Source organism: Plectropomus leopardus, chromosome 18, assembly GCF_026936395.1.
Source record: "Plectropomus leopardus strain MGB_pleo_1.0 chromosome 18, ASM2693639v1, whole genome shotgun sequence".
In the NCBI taxonomy this organism is placed as follows: domain Eukaryota; kingdom Metazoa; phylum Chordata; class Actinopteri; order Perciformes; family Serranidae; genus Plectropomus; species Plectropomus leopardus.
In genome coordinates, this window is record NC_142193.1 from 3,426,946 (window position 1) to 3,448,806 (window position 21,861).

Sequence of the window (21,861 nt, forward strand, 5' to 3'; positions counted from 1 at the left end):
TGCATGAATGTTGTTTTTAGCAACTTGTGTCTGTGTTTCCAGCCATGAAAAGCTAACCACGTTATGAACTAAGGAAATGTTAAATTGTTTGTGATTTGCAGAGGCATACAATGGTGCATTTTTTCATAATGATTGGGTTGTGAATGGTTTATTTTTTGTTTTTTTGTTTTTTCGGTTTTAAATCAGCTCACTGATGACAGAACGCAGAAGTTACATTCTACAAGAGGAAGTGAGCCAGACTGAAGATGAAAGATAATTTGAAGACGATAGATAGCTCTGAAGATAATATCTGCTGGATAAGAAAAATGTCTGAGAGAGCAAACAAGAACCAGATTCACACAGAGAATCACACACACTCATTGTTAGTGAGCAACAGGAGGTTGTGAACAATGATTTATTCTGTTTCTCTCTCACAAAGGCTTGCCCCGCAGAGCATTATGTTGCCTGGAAACTTGCCTGGACCTTAACGAGGTCAGAGATAGGAGAGAGGGAAAGAGAGAGCGACACCTCCGCCTCCAGCAGTGCTCTGCTGAAAATCCCACAGCTGCTTTTCTCTCCACACCTCAGGTGAGTCAACTTTCTATTTACTCATCATATCTCAGATATCACTCACCTGAACTGAATTAACTGCTGATCCATATTCTGTTTCCTACAACAAAGGCGTACACATTATAACACGTGCTAATGTGTCTAACATAAATACATGAGATGGTGAGGACGTGCTGTATTTGCACACTAAGCAAAATTTTAACCTCCACAAGTTGCATCCAGTGGTGGAATGTAGCTAAGTATGTTAACTTAAGTATTGTACTTAACTATGAATTAAATGTACTTGTAATTTGTTTGAGTGTTTTATTTTCATGCTACCTTATACTTTTACTCCTCTACATTTAAGAAGGAAATATTGTACTTTTACTTCACTACATTTATCTGACAGCTTTTGATTGAAAATTTGGATTTTTGCATTCAAAAAAATACATAAGAAAGGTGCATAAGCTATGATGAATGATGATGAAGCTATGAATTAGATAACCAAACACTTTATACAAGTACAGCCACAACAATTTGTCGATTTATCAAGTCGATTCATAGAAAATTAATAGCCAACTATTTTGACAAACATTTTAGTCTATTTCTGTTTTTTTGGGGGTTTTTTTTTATATAATTTTGAGTTTTTCAGTTTTTCTTTTTTTTTTTTTAAGGTAATTTGTTGGGTGTTTTTTCTGGGTTTTCATGTGAAGTTTGGGGTATATTTTCTATAATTTTGATCTTTCTTTTTTTATGTTTTCTGCCTCTTTGGGGGGTATTTTTCTTTTTTCATTTTTTATTTTTTTTCAAGGATTGCATTGGGTGCTTTTACTTTTCATACTATAAGTACATTTTCTTGATTATATATGTGTAAGGTGTAAGTCCTGTCACTTAAGTAAAGCATACTTCTTCCAGCACTGGTTACATCATGTTTATTCCAACATCGAATATTTTCAGTTGCAGGAGGAAAACTGTAGAACAATAACAGTGAATATTCATCCTTTTTTTAACCTCATAAAAACTATTTGTTTTCTTAGCGTGAAGATTTTTATCATAAAAGGCCACTTCAACTGCTTAGTTAGGCACAGCTTTAGACAGAAAAAAAAAATACTTACAAAAGGATTTTACTATATATGTAATGGATAGTGAAGCTAAACTTATAATATTATTGCAATCATTATTGTTACATGATACATTAAGGCTACTATTATCTTTACCATAAAAAGGCCAAATCAACCATTGGGTAAGGACTTAAAAAGACCTCTGAAACTATGACATGTCAAATAAATATGGCTAAATTCAAAAATCCCACCACACAGAGCCTTGTGTCTGTGTCTGTTCATGACATGGCTAATTAAAATAAATATTCAGATAAACAGGAGATCAAAATTGTAAATTGGATTTTAATGTCATTATGTTTGCCACTGAGGTAGGACTGACCGATCTCCACAGAGAGCTATGATCACATGCTTTAATATAAGAAACAAACAAAAATCACTTCTTAGGAACACAAAGGTCTAAAAAATATCACTTGTAATGATATTCTTAACTTTTGGACATCAGTATTATTTGAAAATGTATGTGCTACATTCTGTATGACATATTATTATTATTTTTAAGAACTATTATTATTATTTTTCTGCTAAACCATGCAGGCTCGACATATTTGCATGCATGACACAGTAATGTAATTAAATAATCATCTTATTAACAAAATGGGTCAAACTAGTGATTAACTGTGATAGGATATTTTGTGTGTGTGTGTATGTGTGTGTGTGTGTGTGTGTGTGTGTGTGTGTGGGTGTGTGTGTGTGGGTGTGTGTGTGTGTGTGTGAGTAATGCAGATAGACAGATATACAGATCAGTAATCAGAGGAGCAGACAGCAGTGGTTGGGAGTTGGTGTATCAGGTAACTATCAGACAGAGAGGAAGCAGCTGAGCATCGAAATATTCGTGTGGCATCAGAACAAGATATTTTGTATTGTATCTTGCTGGAGCTGGCTGATAATTTTTGAAACTTAAAAAGTGTGAAAAGATCAAATTAAAGTTCACCAAAGCATCCACATGGCCTGTTGCTCTTATACCGACTGATATAGATTCAGTCTTACACCAGCATCTTCATAAACTGCCTGCACTACATACAAAGAAATGCATTTTGGTAAATATAGTATTTTTCAAAAATGTTAGCGTAGCATTAGTTAGCGTATTTTATTTTCACAATTTCAATTTGCGCAGTTTAAGGGTTAATGGAAACCTGCCTGTTGTCTCCTCTAGGTGCTGCTGTATATCAGGATGTCTGCGATGCACTGGGAGGCCAGACGGCGTCAGAGTGCTGTGGACCGCAGGATGGCCAGAGACAAACAGCAGGTAAAAAACAACACGGCCAAATCTCGTGTGCATACGTCTTAAAATTATTTTCTCCTGTAAGACTCAGTCATTTGCATTTATGATGATGTTTCAAAAAGCCAAAGTATTTATGAGGGTCCAGTGTGTCAGATTGAGTGGATTTAGTGGCCCCCTAGTGGTGAGGATTGCAGATTGCAGCCAGCTGAAAGTTCTCCCGGTTATAATTCCTTCAGTGCTTATTGTTCAGGAGATTTTAACAGGGAGCTGATTTATCTGAAGAGGTCTCTCCCTCTCCAAAATAAACAGGCAGGGGAGTAAAATCAATGAATGAAACTGTTTGTGTTTTTAAAACTTAATATATATATATATATATATATATATATATATATATATATATATATATATATATATAGTTATTTTATTAAGAATTTCTAATACCCCAATTTTCAGGACATTTTCTTGAAACCTTTCACTCATTTCTGTCAATTTGTGGAACATTTCTTGCCAAGTGGGTCATTGCCATTTTCGCCATGTTTTATTACTCAGAAATCGAATCAAACCAATCTGCTAAAGTTTCAAAGGGTTAAATAGCTCATGAAATGCAGCACAAGGAAACCAATGTCAATGCGGGTGTCAAAGGGTTAATCTAGATGAAACAAACAGTAAGGTGATTTAAACCTGTAAAAACACTGAATTACACAGTTTCACTTTACAAATCATCCTTTTTCCGATACTGCTTGTCACAGAGGGACTGCTAACTATGGTGGCCGAGGTAAAAACGCAAATGGCCCTATCTAGAGCCAGTATTTGGTTTGTCTGTTCTGGGCTACTGTTCACATGCAACATGGCAATCTCCATAAGCACGGAGTGCTCCCGTAGAAGTGGCTTATTCTAAGGTGACGAAAACACAACAATTCTGATTTTCAGGTGCAAAGAGAAAACATATGCATTACTATATTCCATTTTTGCCAATATATCCCTGTAAACCCTACACACTGGACCTTTAATTTTGTATAAGTCATTATTCAAAACCCAGTTTGGGTGTTTAGTGTAATCTTAAGACATTTCTTCCAAAACCCATACGCTGCTGTGCTGTTGTGATGCAGCAGTCTGTCTGGTCTGCTTTATTATTGAACAACAGCAGGTCAGACTGGAAACTGAGAAGGGACATGTGACACCCCAGCATGGGGTCAGACTGGTTTCCTGTGTGAATCTGACAGCTTGTATCCTGTTGCTGAAATCCAGGATGTGTTCCGACACACAAACATGTTTGTCTTCATTAGTTGGATATGATGCATTTTATATGCTTTCATTCTCCATTTTTGGATTCTTTTGGCTGTGTTCATGCATATGGCATAAAATGCTCCACCTGCCTTACTTATGCCAGAATAGGCATCTTAAGCCCCCAAAATGTCTCACTTTGAGCAGTTATTGTCACAAAAGCAAGGATATTCAGCTTGCTCATATATGTTTTTTGGATTTAAGAACACATCTCAGATTTCAGGACATTTCTAGGATTTTAGGACATTATAGGCTCTTAGCTAGAACCTCTGTAGGGGGTAATGAGGGATCCTCCACCGGCACCTTTTTTTGACAAAACAAGCTCTATTTTGATGCTGTTTTTTGCACTCTGGCACTTTATGTACTCTGTACAAAAACAATTCCCAGTGTGAATCACTTTAACTGCCATGTGCCACACAATGCGGAGAGAGAAACACAACAGGGAGGGGAAGGAGAACATACACAGCCAAAAAAAAAAAAAAAACCCAGAACGCAATAATTGTGAGCACCAACACTTTAATCTGAGAACTGCCTCAAGGTGATCTTAAGACATTACATTCAACACAATAGGACGGATGCTGTTGCCAGCGCTGAGACATTTTTAAAAATGCATCCAAAAGACTGTTTTCACTAAACCTTTGTTATTTTAATTTTGTCTCATAATAATATTTAAATTAAAAATAAATAAATAAATAAAATCAACAGCTGCTGGTATACTGGGTCACTAGGAATCGAAGCGCTATAGCTACGATTTCCTGAGAGGAGTGTTTCTTAAATGGGGATCTTTAACCCTTCAGTGTTAAACATCACACACACCCCTATCGCTCTGCACACAAAATGTGCTTTTCATAATCAAGCTTCAAAAAAATGTTACACATTAATATTATATCCTACTTTTCATTGAGTACAGTCAGTCAACAACGGTCAGTCCTAATCATAAATATCAAATGTTCTTCAATTTTCCGAATTTTGACACGTTAAATACCAGGTTTTTGTCACGATGCCACTATGTTTTTAGATTTAAAAAAGAAGAAAGAATTATTTTCAATATACACAGTCTGGGATATGTCAATGATTAGCAGCAATGCTGATTATGAAAGTGCACCTGGTGGAAATAGCATGGATTTTCTCCATATGCCAGATGTGGTTTAAAAAAGAAAAAGATAATCGGGTGGAAAATAGTTAAGATGACAAATTCCATTCCAGCTCAAATTACAAGAGACTGAGGAATAAAAAGCATGTTAAATGGGCAAAACAGTTCTAAAGGTTAATGAAGGACATTTTATAATAGCTCCACTATTAGACAGAATTTTGAAGTTACTGTTTGAGACGTTACGGTGGCATTTTTTTACCACATTAAACTTATGAGCAGAGATAGTTATCTAAAAATTATCCATGTGTAAACTCTGGAACACAGCTGTATTCTCAGTGTTGAAAATGCTATACTTTATGATGTTGTGTAGAGTCGACTGGATGAGCTTGGAGATGAACTGTTGTTGAAAAGTCAAGTACTAAATACTATTTGGAGTATTTATTTCACTTTATGTCTCACTTTACAGCTGCTGCAGAGGAACTCTGAGACCAGCAGCAATGTCTCTGAATCAAACACAACACAGGAGCAAACAGGTATCATTATTCTTTACATGGATTATATTTTCAGGACAAGGATGGACGACCATCAGCTCTATCACACACAGTTTGTAAAGTGTTTGAGAAAAGCTACTCTTGAAGATGATGTAGCTGCTGCCCGATTTTTAACAAGCATTTCCCAAACCTCTCCTTGTGCGCCACTTTTCCTGTATGTTTTCGATCTCTCCCCGCTGCAGCACAGCTGATTCAAATCAACAGCTCATGACAAACTCCTGAAGCTTCTTGATGACGAGCTGATCATATAATCAGCTGTGTTGTAGCAGGGAGAGATCGAAAACATGCAGGATCAGCGGTGCACGAGGAGAGGTTTGGGAAACGCTGCCACAAAGAACCAGAGGCTGGATCTGACTCTTAAGCTGCCCGCCCTTAATGACGCATAACTTTATGTAAAATGAGTTATATAAAAAACAAAACCCCTTCTACAGCTGTCACCAACAGGGAATTTAGCCTAAGAGATAATGAGCCTCACACAATATTCTCTTAAATTATCCTATATTCTATTCATTTTCTGGTATGAGAAAATATATATTTTTAACACACACACACATACACATACACACACACACACATACACACACACACACATATAATTTTTATTTTTTTAGCTTTTAAATAAAAAAGAGATAACAAGATAATTTTTTTGCGATCTCAAGTTAACCAACGTGTGTTTTTTCAGAGATTACGACAAAATATAATTTGAAATCTCGAGAACACAAGACTGTTTCCCCAAGATTACAACAATATTAATTTGAGATCTACAAGACAATGAAACTGGGTTTTCCTGAGATTACGACTTAATTCATTTGAGATCTCAATCTTTTCTAGAAATTACAGCATAATTCATCTGATTTCTTTAGATACCATAACAAAACCCTAATAGTAGGCTATTCAATGAAGGAATTTATTTGAAACTTGACACAGTGCAGCAAAGTCAGGAGACCAGGAGAATGTCAGCCACTGCATCACATTTTTTTTGTGCCCACTTTTAACAAATTGAGTGAAAGGAGCAGACTGACTCGCATCATGAGGTCCTGAGCTATTACCTTGTTACCTCAGGGGGAGAAAAAGTTATGAACGCATGGCCTCTTAGGGCTTCCATAAATCTAAACATGCAGCCAGTTTTTTTTTGTTGTTTCCAGCTGGAGGCCAGTGTCCCCACTGTAACAGCGACCTGAAGACACCTGTCCATCACAGCGCCAAGATCCCCAACAGATACTCAGTAAGTGTCCACACCCTCACTGTCTCAAACACCACTTTGACCCTTCTCTCTGTCTTTCAGGAATCAGAGCTTGCAGTGGCAGGAAAACTCATCCTGGGAGAGAACAACTTACATATAAAAGCAGAGCACATTTTGTGTATTTTCAGAGGAATAATACCAGTTTATGTTTCAGTCTTTACAGTACGCCCAGCAGTGGTGATGAGGAAGAGGAGCAGCACTGTTCTGAGAGCCTCTCTGGATTACAGGAACATGAAGATCTGAAAAGCAGCTCTGTCAAAACTGCATTAGTGTCAGATTTTCAAATCAAATCAAATCAAATCACGTTTAGTTGCACAGTGGGGACAGTGATCAGCGTGTGTTATTCATGAGCTGATGGACATGCAGGTACAATGCAATAAAGGAGAATGCACACAAGATGAAACATGTCCTTGTAAAGTTTCAGTCCGTCCTGTACCAACTGACAAAAAAATCAAAAGATATGAATAAAATCAATGGATTAATGGGCCAGTAAGTTTATTCTTTTACAAAACCTTGAGCACATTTTTTAAAATCACTGTCGCCCAGCACTATTGGCACGCTAGACAGTACACAGTAGTGAGACAATAGCCACATTTACACTGCCTGTTCAAGGCAGGAATATCACCAGTAGTCATCCCTACAATATTGGCAAATTTGGTAGAAAAAAAGTTGTAATGCTCAATTCTGTCTGCCAGTTCTAGCAATGATAAAGTGCTTTTCAGGAGATTTAAAAATATCGAGATATATATTGAGTAGAAGATATAGCCTAAAATATTGCAGTATAATTTTCAGCCCATATTGCCTAGCCTCAGGGACCCCTTTATCCCAAATTTTCAGGCGGGCCCAAGCATTTTCCTGGTTTGCCATCCCCAATGATGTACCTCTTGACATGGGTGGGCGACAAAACCAATACAAAAAGGTAATAGACTCTAAAAGCTACCAGTAACACCTTTCACACTGTACACAGTCAATCCATCAAAGATAATAACAAAACATAGTTAAGTAAAATTAGATGCAGCTACAGTTCATAAATAGGATTTTTCAGACAGTGATGATCACATCATTTTACATGACTGATCACTTTCAGTAGGCAAGTTTCCATCACAGATCTGTGCAATAACTTCAGCGGTATTTTGGAAATGTCGACAAAACACAATTGTGAGATGACTGCGTTTTCACTGAGTGATGTTCTGTGACTTCTGACATGAAAGCTTTGAAGCTTTCGTCATTGCCATGGTAATTGACCTTCACATTGGTATTTCCATGTTTTTTGTTTTGTTTTTTCACCCATAAACAGAGGAAAGTGAAAGGAGGTGTCAGACGTGGATGAGGCCAGTGTCGTCAGCGCAGTCAATGGGACAGGTTTCTATTACAGATTTGCACAAAACTTAAGCGATATTTTTGAAATGTTGATAAAACACAATTGCGAGATGACTGCATTTCCACTGAGCCATGTTCTGTGACTTCTCCTCCAAGAAGCATGGTGATGGATGTTCAAAACATTAGCAGCTTTACTTCTATTGCAGCCACCACACTAGCCATCATCATTTCCAATCCAAGGCCACGTAGGTGTGTTATGTGAGTGAAAACTAAAGGCAAGCCTCTTATATGTGGGAGCGGCCACCTTTGAGGGATTTCTGGGAGGTGATAGTCCACGATTTCACAGAGAATTTGTGGATTAAAAACTTCCAGATGATTCGCTCATCCTTTGAGGAGTTATTTGATGCAATAACATTTTATGTAGCGCCTGCTGCATCATGAGGGAGCCAGTTCCTACCGACAAGCACATAGATAGCATCATGTGACCTAGAAAAGCTAAAAAAGTGTTTCCATTTCAAAATATGGCTTTTTTGAATCGCCTGAAATACCACCTCACGTGAATGTAAAAACTTTCCTGCCATAAATGGGATTTTTAACAAAACTGACATATTTTCATCAGATGTAGTTTATGTTCGCAATTTCAATTTGCGCAGTTTGAGGGTTAACTGAAACCCACACAGTAACAACAGCTCTGAAGTGAAATCAAAATATAATAAAATCTCAGGTTGCATTTCTGATCCAATTCTTACACTGTAAAAGTCTCCTCACTGCTTTAATGCTGCTTGTGACCTCTTATGAAAATCCAGCTGTCTTTTTTTTCTGGGTTTCTATCACTGTAAAATTCAATCTGTAGAACTGAAACACCATCAGAGGGGACAGTGAGATGTGAGATGAGTGCACTTGTATCCATCATTCCTTCACACTCGGCTAAAGAGTAGATTCCTCATTTAGTCGCTCAGATAAATCTTCCAGTGCCGGGCGTCTTCATCCATCAATCCATCCATCCTGGATGATTGATTACAGCATCCTGATGCCACATTACAATTATCCAACATTTTAACGACACAGTCAAAGTTCAAGAAAAAAAACAAAAAATATTGTAGGACCAACTATTGTCCTTCACAAAGAGTCCACAGTTTGTCTTCATTAGTTCCTCTGTGTGTCCTCGCCATGTCTCCATCAGGTGGGTGGGGGCTGCATGCTGTGTGGTAAGGTGCTGTTTGCTCCACAGTCGATGTACTCGTATGTCTCCAGGGACAGCTGCTCGTAGTGGGCCAGGTAATACACTGTCATGGACATCCTGCAGTAAAAGGACAAAACAGCAGAGTTTTACTGATAATAACTTGAGAACAACATTTCAGGAGCACAAGTTAACAAAAAAACATCATGTCTTTATCTTTAAATATCTGGATCTTTTAATCCTATTAGAACCTATGAATGATAAGACTGGCATTTTTTTTTACATTTTGGCTGACAAACCCAACCCAACAAATAATATAACTAGAGTTGATCAATACTGGTTTATCAGGGCCGAAACCTTTACCCATTATAACTAGTTAATGAGACCGTTAACATTAATATTTAGAACCAATATGCATTTCCAATAGAAATGGAAACATTTCTGTTTGAAGCTTATTTAACTCAGTTTTAACAATGCCACAGTAATAAGAAAACAGTCACATTACGTCATTTGTAAAGTTTATGGGAAACTGTGAGCCATGTGTTGGCATTAGTTACACTACAGATATGCTTCGGTAAATAGCCAATGTTAGATGTTATTCACCAGTCTAAATGAAACATTATGAGTTCAAACCGCATCCTTTTACACTCTGAGAGCCCTCTCCAGCATTAAAAAGCCACATCACTGATATTAGTTTTGCTGCTTCGGATGGAGAAAACGTTTTTTTTTCTGGAGCTTCTGTCACCACTGTGTTTCTAACACACTAACTAACTAATTCACTGAGACTCTAACTTCTACGCTGTATCTATTGACACCGGTGTCGATTACTGTTTCTCCTTTGATATGTGTTTCCTTTCTATCTAAACCTCACCCAAACCCTAAGACCTAACCATGACCATCAAAGGGGGCACTACACATTAACATAGGGGAGGCAGTATTTGACAGGGGAACACAACAACACAACACCGGCCGGCTCAACTTCTTCCTCCTCTCCTGTGCCACACCAGATGCTGTAGTGACTCGCTTTCTGGACTGGAATAGCTGGTCCAGAATACTACTGCGAAGCTCCTGACCAGGTCCAGTAAAACATGCCATATCAGCCCTGTTTTGGCATCCTTGCACTGGCTTCCTGTTAATTTCAAATCCAGTTCAAGGTTCTGGTTATTACTTATAGAGCCCTGCATGGTCAGACTCCTGCATATCTGTCTGAGGTGATAGAGCCTTTGAGTCTGTTGCACCTAAATGGTGAAACGCTCTTCCACAGGACTTGAGAGCTGCGCCCACTGTGGACTTTTTTAAGAAGCCGCTAAAATTCTTCTGTTTAGACAGCTGTTTGCCGAAAGATTGTGACTATATGTCTATATTTATTTTTGTATGACCGTAATTGACTGCAGTCCTGTTTTCTGTGTTTAAACTGTTATTTTATTGATTGTATTCTATTTTCTATTGTATTTTGTATTTCTTTTTATCCCGTGTAAAGCACTTTGTGAGTCCTCTCTGTGAGAAGTGCTATATAAATAAAATTTACTTACTTACTAAAATGTACTTACTTATTATCGCCTCTCAGGCCAGGATGTGTTATTACAGAAGGGACGGCCCTTCCTGGCTGTTTAGCAGTGGATATCTCTGCTATACAATACACAGGCATCTTGGACATAACGTCAAATGTGTTACTTCTTCACACCCATAGACTGTATATAAAGATGGACGACATGACAGCTCCCCGAAAGTAAGTATTCAATCTGGATCGCCCCCTGGTGTCTGACTGCAGTATAGATGATAAAGCCCACCCCTCCATGTTAGTGAATGGGTCATAAGCCAAACTAAATACTCAAAGTACACGCCAAATACATTTTTCCCCATGATGGTTTCTGTCACTGAAGATAGTTCTCATCACCCTGGTGTTTGTTCAAGTGTTTGTTTTTATGATAAGTTTGGTTTTAATAAGTTATTCAATTATACAAAAAGCATGGTTGACAGCTGTGATTGACATGATTGACACATGCGACAGCCAATCCGTGCACTTCCATTTATTGGAGCTGCTCACAATTGGTTGGACAGGTGTTTTGGTGAAAACTCCCCCCATGGCGGATATCACTACTATGCATCAACCTTGCAACAGGACACCCATATCTTATATATTTCAACGTCACTTCATGTTGATGTTGTGCATCTTTATATACAGTCTATGTTCATACTCTGTTGATAGGATTAGTTCATTTTTTGAATGTTTTAAATGTCGGAGTATGTAAGTATATGATTCAATGTTCATGTTCATGTTCATTCCTTATTTCATGTTTATTCCTTATATGGTCATGTTTATTCCTTGTAAGAAGACAAGATATATTGTCGCAATAACTCAATGTTCTGGATGACAGTTTAACGTTCTGTATGACAATTTAACCTTTGGGGTCAGTAGTGTGAGTGAAAGCATGACATGAAGAGAGACAAACATGGGATGGAAGGAAGAGAGGTGTGGAATGACTGGGGGTCAAAAGGGAATGGATGTGTGGTGTCTATAATTCTGTTCAACAGGACACCCAGAAAGAGAAAAACAATTCCTAATAAGGGATTGTCCTTGAGGTCAACCAATCCTAAGACGATGCCACGCCGAAAGGGGAGCCAGATAACGAGGGGAGCCAACCAGAAGATGACTCTACCTACATTCACATCTTTTGTCATTGTAATAGTATAAAAGACTGGATCAGGGACAAACAGGTTGTCAGAATGCAGGCTGACTCGCTGATGTTATCGGCTAGGGAGGGGCATTTCTGATCCAGAGCTCTGTATCTGCTCACTGCTTGCTTGAAAAGATTCACTAAAGGTTTGAACTTAAAATTCTAAATTCTGTGTGGACATTCAGTTATTTACTGTTTATTGAGCTGCTTTTAAGAGTTCTGAACATAGCACTCACCCTGGGAGGGTGAGAGTTTTTTTCTATTTGTAGCAACCAACAGAAAAACTGCTTCATAAACTAAAATTATGTCCAAATCTTACAAAATACACCCTTAAAGTAATGAAATCTACAACTCTTTTCAAACTCTTGCATGCTGCATGGAGTAACAGAGTTGATCTTTGTGGTGGTCAAATAAAGGCAAACGCTGTGGTGTTTTTCTGCCCCGCTGGGTCTGAAGTACAGTATGTGACCGAGGCACTGTGGAGGATTGTTTAATCTGTCCACCAAGAGTCACATGAGCTCTGGCTTCACAGCACAAACTGGGGCAGAAGTCAACACAGATACTGTACATGGATACTCCTCTGTCATATGGCACTGGTGGTCAAGAGACCATCCTCAGAATGATATGGAATAACTTCTGTTAAGATTGAAACATAAACAGAGGTGGAAAGATGGAGAATATTCAGATGGTTTTGATTGCAAATGGATACTTACTGTAGGTGCAGATAGATAATGTGGACGGGCAGGGAAACTCTCCGACAGTACTGACTGTAGAGACAGAGAGGTGAAAAACAGCTGATGAGTGGGAGTGCCTTAAAAGTAATGCAATGCACAGGATTTCTGAAGATACTAATGTCAATATTACAATAAAAAAACTGTTTTAGATTGATGAAGCAGATGATAAACACACAAACAGACACTAAGGTAAAAGAGAAAAGCGCCATATCTCAGGAGGACAAAGCTGACTCCAGCAGTGGCTCAGTTGATGTAACAGGTTCAACCAGTGTGCAGCATGCATGTGTAATCCAAAACCAACAGCTCTCTCTGATGGTATACACACACACCTGAGGAGCTCTGGAATAAGCAAGGGTGACCCAAATACAAATGATAAACTTCTTTTTTTTTCAAATTTTGCACAGTTTTAAATTTGGGTCAACATTTGCACATGCTTCAAAAATGAAACAAGACAAAAAAACAAAAAACTAATTAAATAACTATTTATAGTTTTATAGTTATATGAGTTTGGCCCTACTAAAAACAGAAAAGTCTACATTTGTGGTTTTAAAAAAACCTGCACTCATATGATAACATAGTGAGAATGATCCTCGTGTACATGGATCTACAACCGAAAATGCTGCAGTATGCATGCCAGGCCAGTAGTTGGCAGTTTAACTTTGTAGCCATAGAAGAAGACACAGTGCATGTGCATAAAGGCATTCTTCTACAGAGTGGTGAGTTTAAACAAACAAGAAGACGAAGTCGACCGCACAACAACCGACAATGTAAACCCTTTAAATCTGGATGGACATCACTTTCCTTATATAATTATATATAAATATACCTTTCAACTCTGGGCAAAATGATTTGATTTCTTTAACACAAAAAAGACAATGAGAACAAGAAATGTGCCGCAAATTGCCAGATATTGGTAGATTTAGAAAATTCTAATAAAAAATGTCAAGAGAACTACATTTCTAAATGTCATATTTATACTGTGTATTTAAAATTATTTTACATAATTATAAAAAATTCTAAGGAGTTCTACATGGGTCATTCTCATGTTTTTATTATTGCTGGGTTTGTTTTTTTTTTTAACTTTTTTAACACTTCTTTTTTGTTTAGTTCACATCTTAGCTCATTTTCAGGTAATTTTCTTGTGCTCTGTAAAAAAAAATCTAGCTAATTTTGGGGTCATTTCAAGTTGCTCATTGCCGTTTTCCAATATTTTTGTCAGAAAATCAGTTTCAAAGAGTTAACCCTCATGTTGTCCTTGGGGTCAATCTGACCCCAAATGAAATCTTTTGCTATCAAAATACATTTTTTATACTTGTGTAAACAAGGTCTATTGGCTCTAAATTCCAAAACGAACGGACATTACGAGGAACTCAGTAGAGTCAGCAGCACAAAACACAGCTTGGTAGTCCACCATTGTTGTTATTGTTGTCCTCCTCACACATGGCTGTTTGTCTGAAACAGGATCTGCCCATTGCAGCTTACAAGGCATCAAGAGATTACACTCTGGAACATGGTTTCAAAAGTTTGTGTTTTCAGGACAGCACCATTGTCGGGTGAACAAAAGGCCAAACTGCAACAAAAGTTTAATGTTTCATGCAAGAACCATTGCTATGAAAACGGCCCCTCAGTGAGAGCACAGCCAAGAGTCCTGCCTCTGACTGTTTGAGCGTTCTCTTCAAAAACTCACCTCTCCCTTCTACTTTCAGACCAAACATACACTCAGAGGTTGGCTGAGTGATTATCTTAACTTTGATAAAACTGCAGACCACTTGACACGTTTATCACCTTGCGGGGAGCTTATCAGAGGTAAACAGACTGTGCTCTTTAATATCTGCATTGTAGAGTTACAACAAGACAAAAATGCTATTATTTCTAGAGTTGTTAACGCATGAGAGACTTGTACTCTAAGGAAGATACAGTAACTCTGGCATCTCACCTCAGGTCAGGGTCTGTCAGCTTGATGGGCATCACAAAGGAGTACTATAGAGGAAGGAAAGAGGCAGAAACACGTCATTCCCAAAAGGATTAAAACTGCACACAAGTTACATTTCATTACAATTTTTATCAGATGAAAACATGATAATTACAATAAAAAATTATTCTTAAACTGTCTTTTTTTTTTTTTTGCTTAGATACAGTATATTGTGAGGATGGGAAGTCTCACTGTTATGATGGACAGAGGTTTGACAGAAGTGACGCTCTTAATGGAAACTGCTCCCACCACCATGTCAAAGTTCAGAGCCTGCACGCTCAGATTGTAGGCCTGCACCGCCGCAAAGTTCTTGTTGGTGATGTTCAGGACATTCTACAAGGAAACACAGATATGCTTTTATAACTCATAACACATTGTTCAAATTAGAGACTACGTTGCACTGGGCCTCATGTAAAAAATGATATACAAACTCATTTTCCCTTATTTTTGCTCGTATCAAAGATATGTACTTATTTTGTGACTACTCATTGACAGTACCATTTTGGGATTCACCGACGTTTTCTTCTTTTTGCTCTTCTCTTAGGTAAGAAAATATTTTCCAAGTGGTCAAGAACACTCTAAAAACATCTCGCTTTCACAGTCGACAACTTAGATTATGTTTTAGAGTAATTAAAATGACAGGATTATTTAACTTCAGGGCATTGATCCCTGTTATCATAATTTCAGTTACTTTGCGTCCGACCAGAGCTGGATAACTACTTTGCAAATTAATATTTTTGCACACAGATCAAAAATGTGGAAATTTTAAAGTGCAGCAGAAACCATCAGTTGCTAGATAAGAAAATTACTTGGCAACTATTTTTTTCATCTTATAAGTCATTTATCATACAATTATTTTTTTTTAATTAATGCTTCCAGCTTCTCATATAAACTGTATGTATAGAGTAGGGACATTATTTAAATTACTTTGATTTATTAAATTGATTTAAACCTTTTTCGCTTGCATACTTTTTTTTTTTTTTTACATGTACCAGAGTCTTTGCATAAGGCAGAAAACCTGCTCGTATATAGTGTCTAGGGGGCGTTACCTGTGCTAACAGGTGACTTATGATCAGTGGGATTCAGTAAGTACAGCTGGTCAGAGCAGATTTGGGTGGTTTAGAGCATTTTTGGTGCATCTGGAGTTGACTTCTCTTCTTAGCAGGAAATTAAGAGAATATATAATACAAATTTAAGAGAATGTTGCTGCACGAGGCCCAATGCTTCTATACAAAAATAACGACAAAATAAATGACTCATCGCATCAGTCCTTTCATCCACACCTTTCACTTTTCCTTCTTCATCCATCACACCCTTCCCACCTCTCTTTCACTCTCTCTCGACCCACCGTGATGTTAATGCGGACATCGTCTTCCGTGAAGTAAACAAAGGATGACTTGACAGCTACTGGAGACAGCAGGACGGAGCGAGGAAACAGGAAGAACAACACCAGGGAGCTGACCAGGAGGCACACAACCACAGACACTGCCACGTACAGCTTCCTGAGCGAGCAGGAGACAGCTCATCAAAACATCATCAGTCCAGGGACAATTTGGCGAAATGCTGAATACTGCGATAACAAAGGGGCAATTTATTCAATAGGAATTCACCATCAGCACATGTTTTGTCTAAAGAGATAAAGTTCTTGGTCTGTTCATCTCACTTCATTTTTACTGCAGCAATATGTATTGATTTGACTGAAGAAGTGAGTGTTTTTTTTTCCTATAAAGTTACCAAACATTTAATTTGTATTTGCAATATTTATCTTTTAAAATTTTAAATACAAATAATATTAATACAAAACAAATTACAAAAAATAAAATCTATATTATTATTAAACAAAAAAAAACCCAACTCAATACTGGTGTCCATGTATCGATACAATAGTGCAAAAGTCAATGTAATATAAATAAATATAGAAATCAGAAAATAAAAGTAACTTCATACAATAAACAAATAAAAATAAATAAACTGAAAAAAATAAATACAAATAATTTAATAAAATACAGCATAATCAAAATAGTAACATGCATTCTATTAAAATATTTGTATAAAATGATTTTTTAGTAAAGCAATTTGATTGCAAAAAAAATGTTAACCATGCGGGTACAGTGCCTGTTCAAGGGTTAAATGAATAAAATAAATGTCAGTCGGATACAGTGTCCTCGGCAAAGTCATGAGAAGGAACAGGTGACACAACTGGCAACTGGAGTTAAGCACTTGCTTTGCATCTAGTGATGCAGCCAGACCCACAGTGTTTGAGTTATTAATATCATACAGAAACAGAAACACTTCTGGGTTTCCCACACTTTCATTTATTTATGGCGGCCAATGTGCTACAATCTAAACACCTGCTGCCACGCATCAATTTTATATTTTTGGAGCTGGAGCATTCATTATGAGTGCTATTGGAATTTCTATACCCTTCGGTTATTGAGTTCACCTTACTCTCGGAGCGCAGAGCGTACTCTGGGCACAGATGAAGCAGCATAACGTCAGGTGCAGTGAAGGAGAACTTATTCATTTGTGCGTCTGAACGTTTGCGTTCACACACACCAGCTGCTCCTCTCATCCATCGATTTGATCAGCTCTGACCAGATCGACAGATCAATAACCCGCCCCACGACTAAAACTCCACAAGCTGCTGCAGAGGGAAAAAATAAGTCATGAAGATTTCTGCTTATACTGCTTCACAGACACTCTGCATGTAGAAGGGGGACACAGAAATAACCGGAAGGTTACTGACCCTAAAAACTGACGTGGACCCTCTCCATACATTAACCTGCTGGTCAATGCAACTGGTCTAATATCATATTTCGCTCCGAGCATCGTGGGGACAGGGATGATATTGGAAAATTTCATGTTCTGGGAACAGAATGATCATTCAGAAAGAGCTGCAATCATTTCAGAAAAGCTACATAATTTAATCACACTGTCCCTTAACCCTTCAGGGTCAGGTGCTTTAATAGATTTAGTTCTAGTTCGTCTGGCTGCTACTTCTGCCTCTGTTAGTACAATTATAAAGTGATTACTGGTGTTTGTGAATATACTAATGTAGTCACTGTCATTAAAATGACAGCATTATCAAAACCTACACCTGTCTTCGTTGGGCCGTCTTGTTTTTTCCCCTTCCTAGCTATCCTGAGTATTGATTTCTTACGTGTGTCTGGGTCTCAGCCTCTGGTCAGTGCAGGGGATGACAGCCACCAGCTTGCTCTCCTGACCTGTAACACACATGGAACATAGTTTCAAATCAAAGATGGCTATGCAAAAGTAGATCTGATATTGTGAGAAGTAGGCCAAGTAACAACCTAATGCAGAAAAAATCTCACCAAAAGAATGAACACACCCAGAAAACTTAAAATTATTGAAAAAAAGAAAGAAAAAAGAGGAAAAAAACACCCTCAAACCCCAGATTATAAAAAAAGAAAAGAACAAACACTCTCAAAACACTTTGTTGTGCCATCTCTGTGTAAAAGAGGCGTGTGAGGCAGTGTGGAGAGGACAGATGATCATAGAGACAGATGACTCTGTAATCCATGGCAACACTGTACTATTAAGATTGACCTAACGAGTAAAAAAATGAAATAAAGCAAGGGACACAGATATGTGTGTGTGTGTGTGTGTATTTGTGTGTGTGTGCGTGTGTGTGTGTGTGTATTTGTTTGTGTGTTACCTCTGGGTATGCGTCCAGTACCCTGGCAGGTGGGACAGTGCACCGTCTCTCCAGAACTCGGTCTCCTGCTATCCTCCACTATAGGCCTGCTGTCACTGTCTTGACCACTCCCACTGTACTGTGACCCCGCCCCCTCAGTGCCACCATCACACCTGCTGGAAACAGCGCCCATACCTGAGGACACGCCAACAACATGCCAGTTACTGCTCAAATACAAAACTCAGATAGTTGGACACATTCATTTATTTATGTGTTCTTAAAGCTTCAGTGTGTATGATTTAGAGGTATATATTGGAAATATATGAAATAGAACATAATTCATATGTTTTCTATAGTGCATAAACACCTGAGAATAAGAATTACTGTGTTTATGATCATTTAGAATGAGATGTTTACATCTACATATGGAGCGGGTCCTTGATTATAGAGTTCATATTTCTACAGTAGCCCAGAACAGACAAATTAGACATGCACTGTAGATCAGGCTATCCTTGTTTTCTAGGGATTCCTGATAATATCATCATCTGTCTCACAATTGACAGAATCTGACAACATGCTTTTCTTATTTTGGATAATGAATAAATATTACATACACCGAAAAACATTGCATTTCATGTCTCCGTCTGCTGCTGAGTCATCTTGATAAGAGGGTGCATAATATGATGTTTTCACTACAGAGAAGATGTTGTTGTATGTCGGTATATAGAAATTGAAAAAAAAAATCCAATCTTGCACCAGTTGGTTTTGCTTTGGCCACAGAAATAGGGAGGAATTTGTGGACCATTTTCTGCCAAGGTGATTTTTTTCCCCCGTGTTTTATAAAGAAATCAAACCAATCGTCTTCGATTTCAAAGGGTTCAGAAGTTTGTGAAAGGCGTCTGAACACAGCACAAAAAACTGATGTGGATCCAGGTTTCAAAGGGTTAAGGAAAAGGTCGGGTACTGGGTTCGCGTACGAACATCGGGGTAAACCAATCAGAGGCAGAGTAGGCCGGGTCATGCCTTAGCCATCAAAGGAAAACAAAAGTTCAGAGACAGGACAGGACAGGTGTGTTTCCTCTGCGCAGAGAAAAAATGTCCTCCTACAGACTCCATGCAGCCTTCAGTGTAAAGTTACACAAACTTATATTTTGTTGTTAACGTTTAGGCTAGTTTCTGTAAGGAAATATCGCAACAGCTCTCTGTAGTGTGTCGCACTTACATTTCCGCCTGTCTCCAGGTGTTTCTTAGCAGTTGTCTAATGTCTCTGTGTGCTGACAGTTTACCTGTTCGCTCAGCGTCTCCTCTCAGACGTGGACAGTGTCCTTTTGTCTTCAGTTCCGCTGGAAATGTCTTCTCGTTTGCAAATGTTTGCTGGAGTCACAGAGAAACTGTCTGACCGTCTACACCAGAGTTAGCGGCGGAACACTGAAAAGCAACACACGAAAACATCCGGTCGCAACTTTCAAAATAAAAGTCTCTGACTTTTTTGACTGCCCTAATCCTCCGTCGTACAAATGTAGCCTATTTATGTACATTTTTTTCACCACAGGTGGAGTGTCACTTAAAGTATTTAGTTAGATTTTTAAAATTATTTTTATAAAATTATTATTTTTTATTATTCCATTGCAACATTTGTCAGCTTTAGTTCCTCATTACAAGTAACAAGGACTTAAAATGTGACAATTTTTAAATAAAACAAATCAGCAATAAAGCACAGCTGAAATGATTTGCCTCCATTAATCAGTTAGTTTGCTTGACAGAAAATCAATTTGCAGCTATTTTCCCTTCATTTCATTTTTCATGTAAAATCATTTAATGGTTTAAGCTTTACAACTGTCAAGGGCTTCTGCTTTTTCTTTTAAGCCTTTTAATTTATTTTGAATAATTTTCCGGTTTGGACTGTTGATTGGAAAGAACAAACATTGCCAAGATGCATTTCTTATTGTTTCCACTATTTTGACACATGGACAATCACTTGATCACTTGAAATTAAAAAAATGAAATGAAAATAATCATCAGTTGCAGTCCAAAAGAAAATTAAAATTAAGAATTAGCTAAAGTCTTAACCAACTACAGTAGTGAAATCCTGCTTTCATTACTCATCCATATTTATGCATAAGTAATATAATCTGATGCTAGAATATATAAAAGTATATGACACTCAAAGGGAACATATTCTGCATTGAGTACTTTTATTATTAATACCTTGTTATTTTTCCTTATCATGACGACAAACTTTTATGTGAATACATTTTCAGTGCAGGAATTTTACTTAATTAAAGGACTTGAATACTTTCTCCACCACTGCTGAAACTCTTATTTTAATACATCTCACACAACCAAAACACTAAAGAGAGCATTGTTTCTGGGGAAGGGGCCAGCCAATGTTAGATCATTTTCATTTGCCCTAAAAATGTTCCCCTGGATTATTTTTGCTGGATCTTTATAAATGTATTTATAAAGATCCAATTACTGGCATTTTTGTCTCTTTTGGCTCTGTAAAGGAAAACAAAATCAAAACAAGCATTTTTGAGCCCAAGTAAATATCACAGGTCGAGATAGCCAAACGCTATTTTTATTTTGAATTGAAAATCCAGCTTCCTTCCGGTTTCATCCTGGCTATTTTTGGAAGCTTAGATCAACTGTTATTCAGCATTTTTCTCTTCTGTCTTCACTGGACATTGACGCATATAGTGGTGGGATGAAGGCAGTGCTCCCAGGGGCGTAGCAAGAATAACCCCCAAGAACAAATGAACATTACAGTATATAAACAAGGGTGTCCAAATACTTTTCTTACTTTTATAGCAGCTTAGGGGAAACTGAGTTATTATCATATCAGAAATATTTCTTGAATATTGCACATCAAGTGTTAAACTCAACTGCCAGAGAAAATGTTGGCATCCTATATTTCTGCAAACCATGTGTATGTGTGAAATTTTGGCATAATTACCATATGTATTCCACAGTTGTGGCCAAAGCATGCTTTATAAGGGCCCAGTCACCTTGACCTTTGACGTCTGACCACCAAATTCTAACCAGTTCATGTTTGAGTCCAAGTGGACGTTTGTGCCAAATTTGAAGGAATTCACGCTCTACATCACTTTATAAATGTTATGTACAAAACATGGAGATGGAACATATTTGTGGTCTGTATAAATGTAAAATGCTAACATTGTCTTCTGATTCCTGGACTGAGTGTTGTGAAGTATGGAAAGATGGATGTTCTCATAAGTGACACAGTTTATTTAGTTTCATTGGCACTGTGCTTCCTCATGTC

General features: G+C 37.7%; 1 protein-coding gene and 1 long non-coding RNA gene across 2 annotated transcripts; one reads left to right on the forward strand and one right to left on the reverse strand.

Moving 5' to 3' along the window:
• Positions 1-283: 283 nt before the first annotated feature.
• Positions 284-7,360, forward strand: LOC148186415 (uncharacterized). Its single transcript, XR_015774810.1, has 5 exons — positions 284-567; positions 2,803-2,895; positions 5,715-5,781; positions 6,945-7,024; positions 7,197-7,360. It is a non-coding gene; the product is annotated as an uncharacterized LOC148186415 (long non-coding RNA).
• Positions 7,361-7,520: 160 nt separating this feature from the next.
• LOC121957303 (transmembrane protein 106A-like) lies at positions 7,521-20,026 on the reverse strand. The gene is made up of 8 exons (XM_042505873.2): positions 19,868-20,026; positions 18,603-18,776; positions 18,087-18,150; positions 16,275-16,428; positions 15,119-15,259; positions 14,891-14,934; positions 12,934-12,987; positions 7,521-9,662 (listed from the first exon to the last, which is right to left on the reverse strand). Exons 2-8 carry the CDS (start codon positions 18,772-18,774, stop codon positions 9,542-9,544), a joined length of 750 nt encoding a protein of 249 aa, XP_042361807.1. The 5' UTR covers positions 18,775-18,776; positions 19,868-20,026; the 3' UTR covers positions 7,521-9,541.
• Positions 20,027-21,861: the final 1,835 nt, after the last annotated feature.

Bases quoted from the DNA above. Each gene is read 5' to 3' on its own strand.
- LOC121957303 (XM_042505873.2), bottom strand. From the start codon at position 18,774: ATGGGCGCTGTTTCCAGCAGGTGTGATGGTGGCACTGAGGGGGCGGGG. The intron at 15,260-16,274 runs GTGGGTCGAGAG...GTTTCCTTGTAG, and splicing joins ATGTCCGCATTAACATCACG to AATGTCCTGAACATCACCAA. The intron at 12,988-14,890 runs GTGAGATGCCAG...CTGTCTCTACAG, and splicing joins CTGACAGACCCTGACCTGAG to TCAGTACTGTCGGAGAGTTT.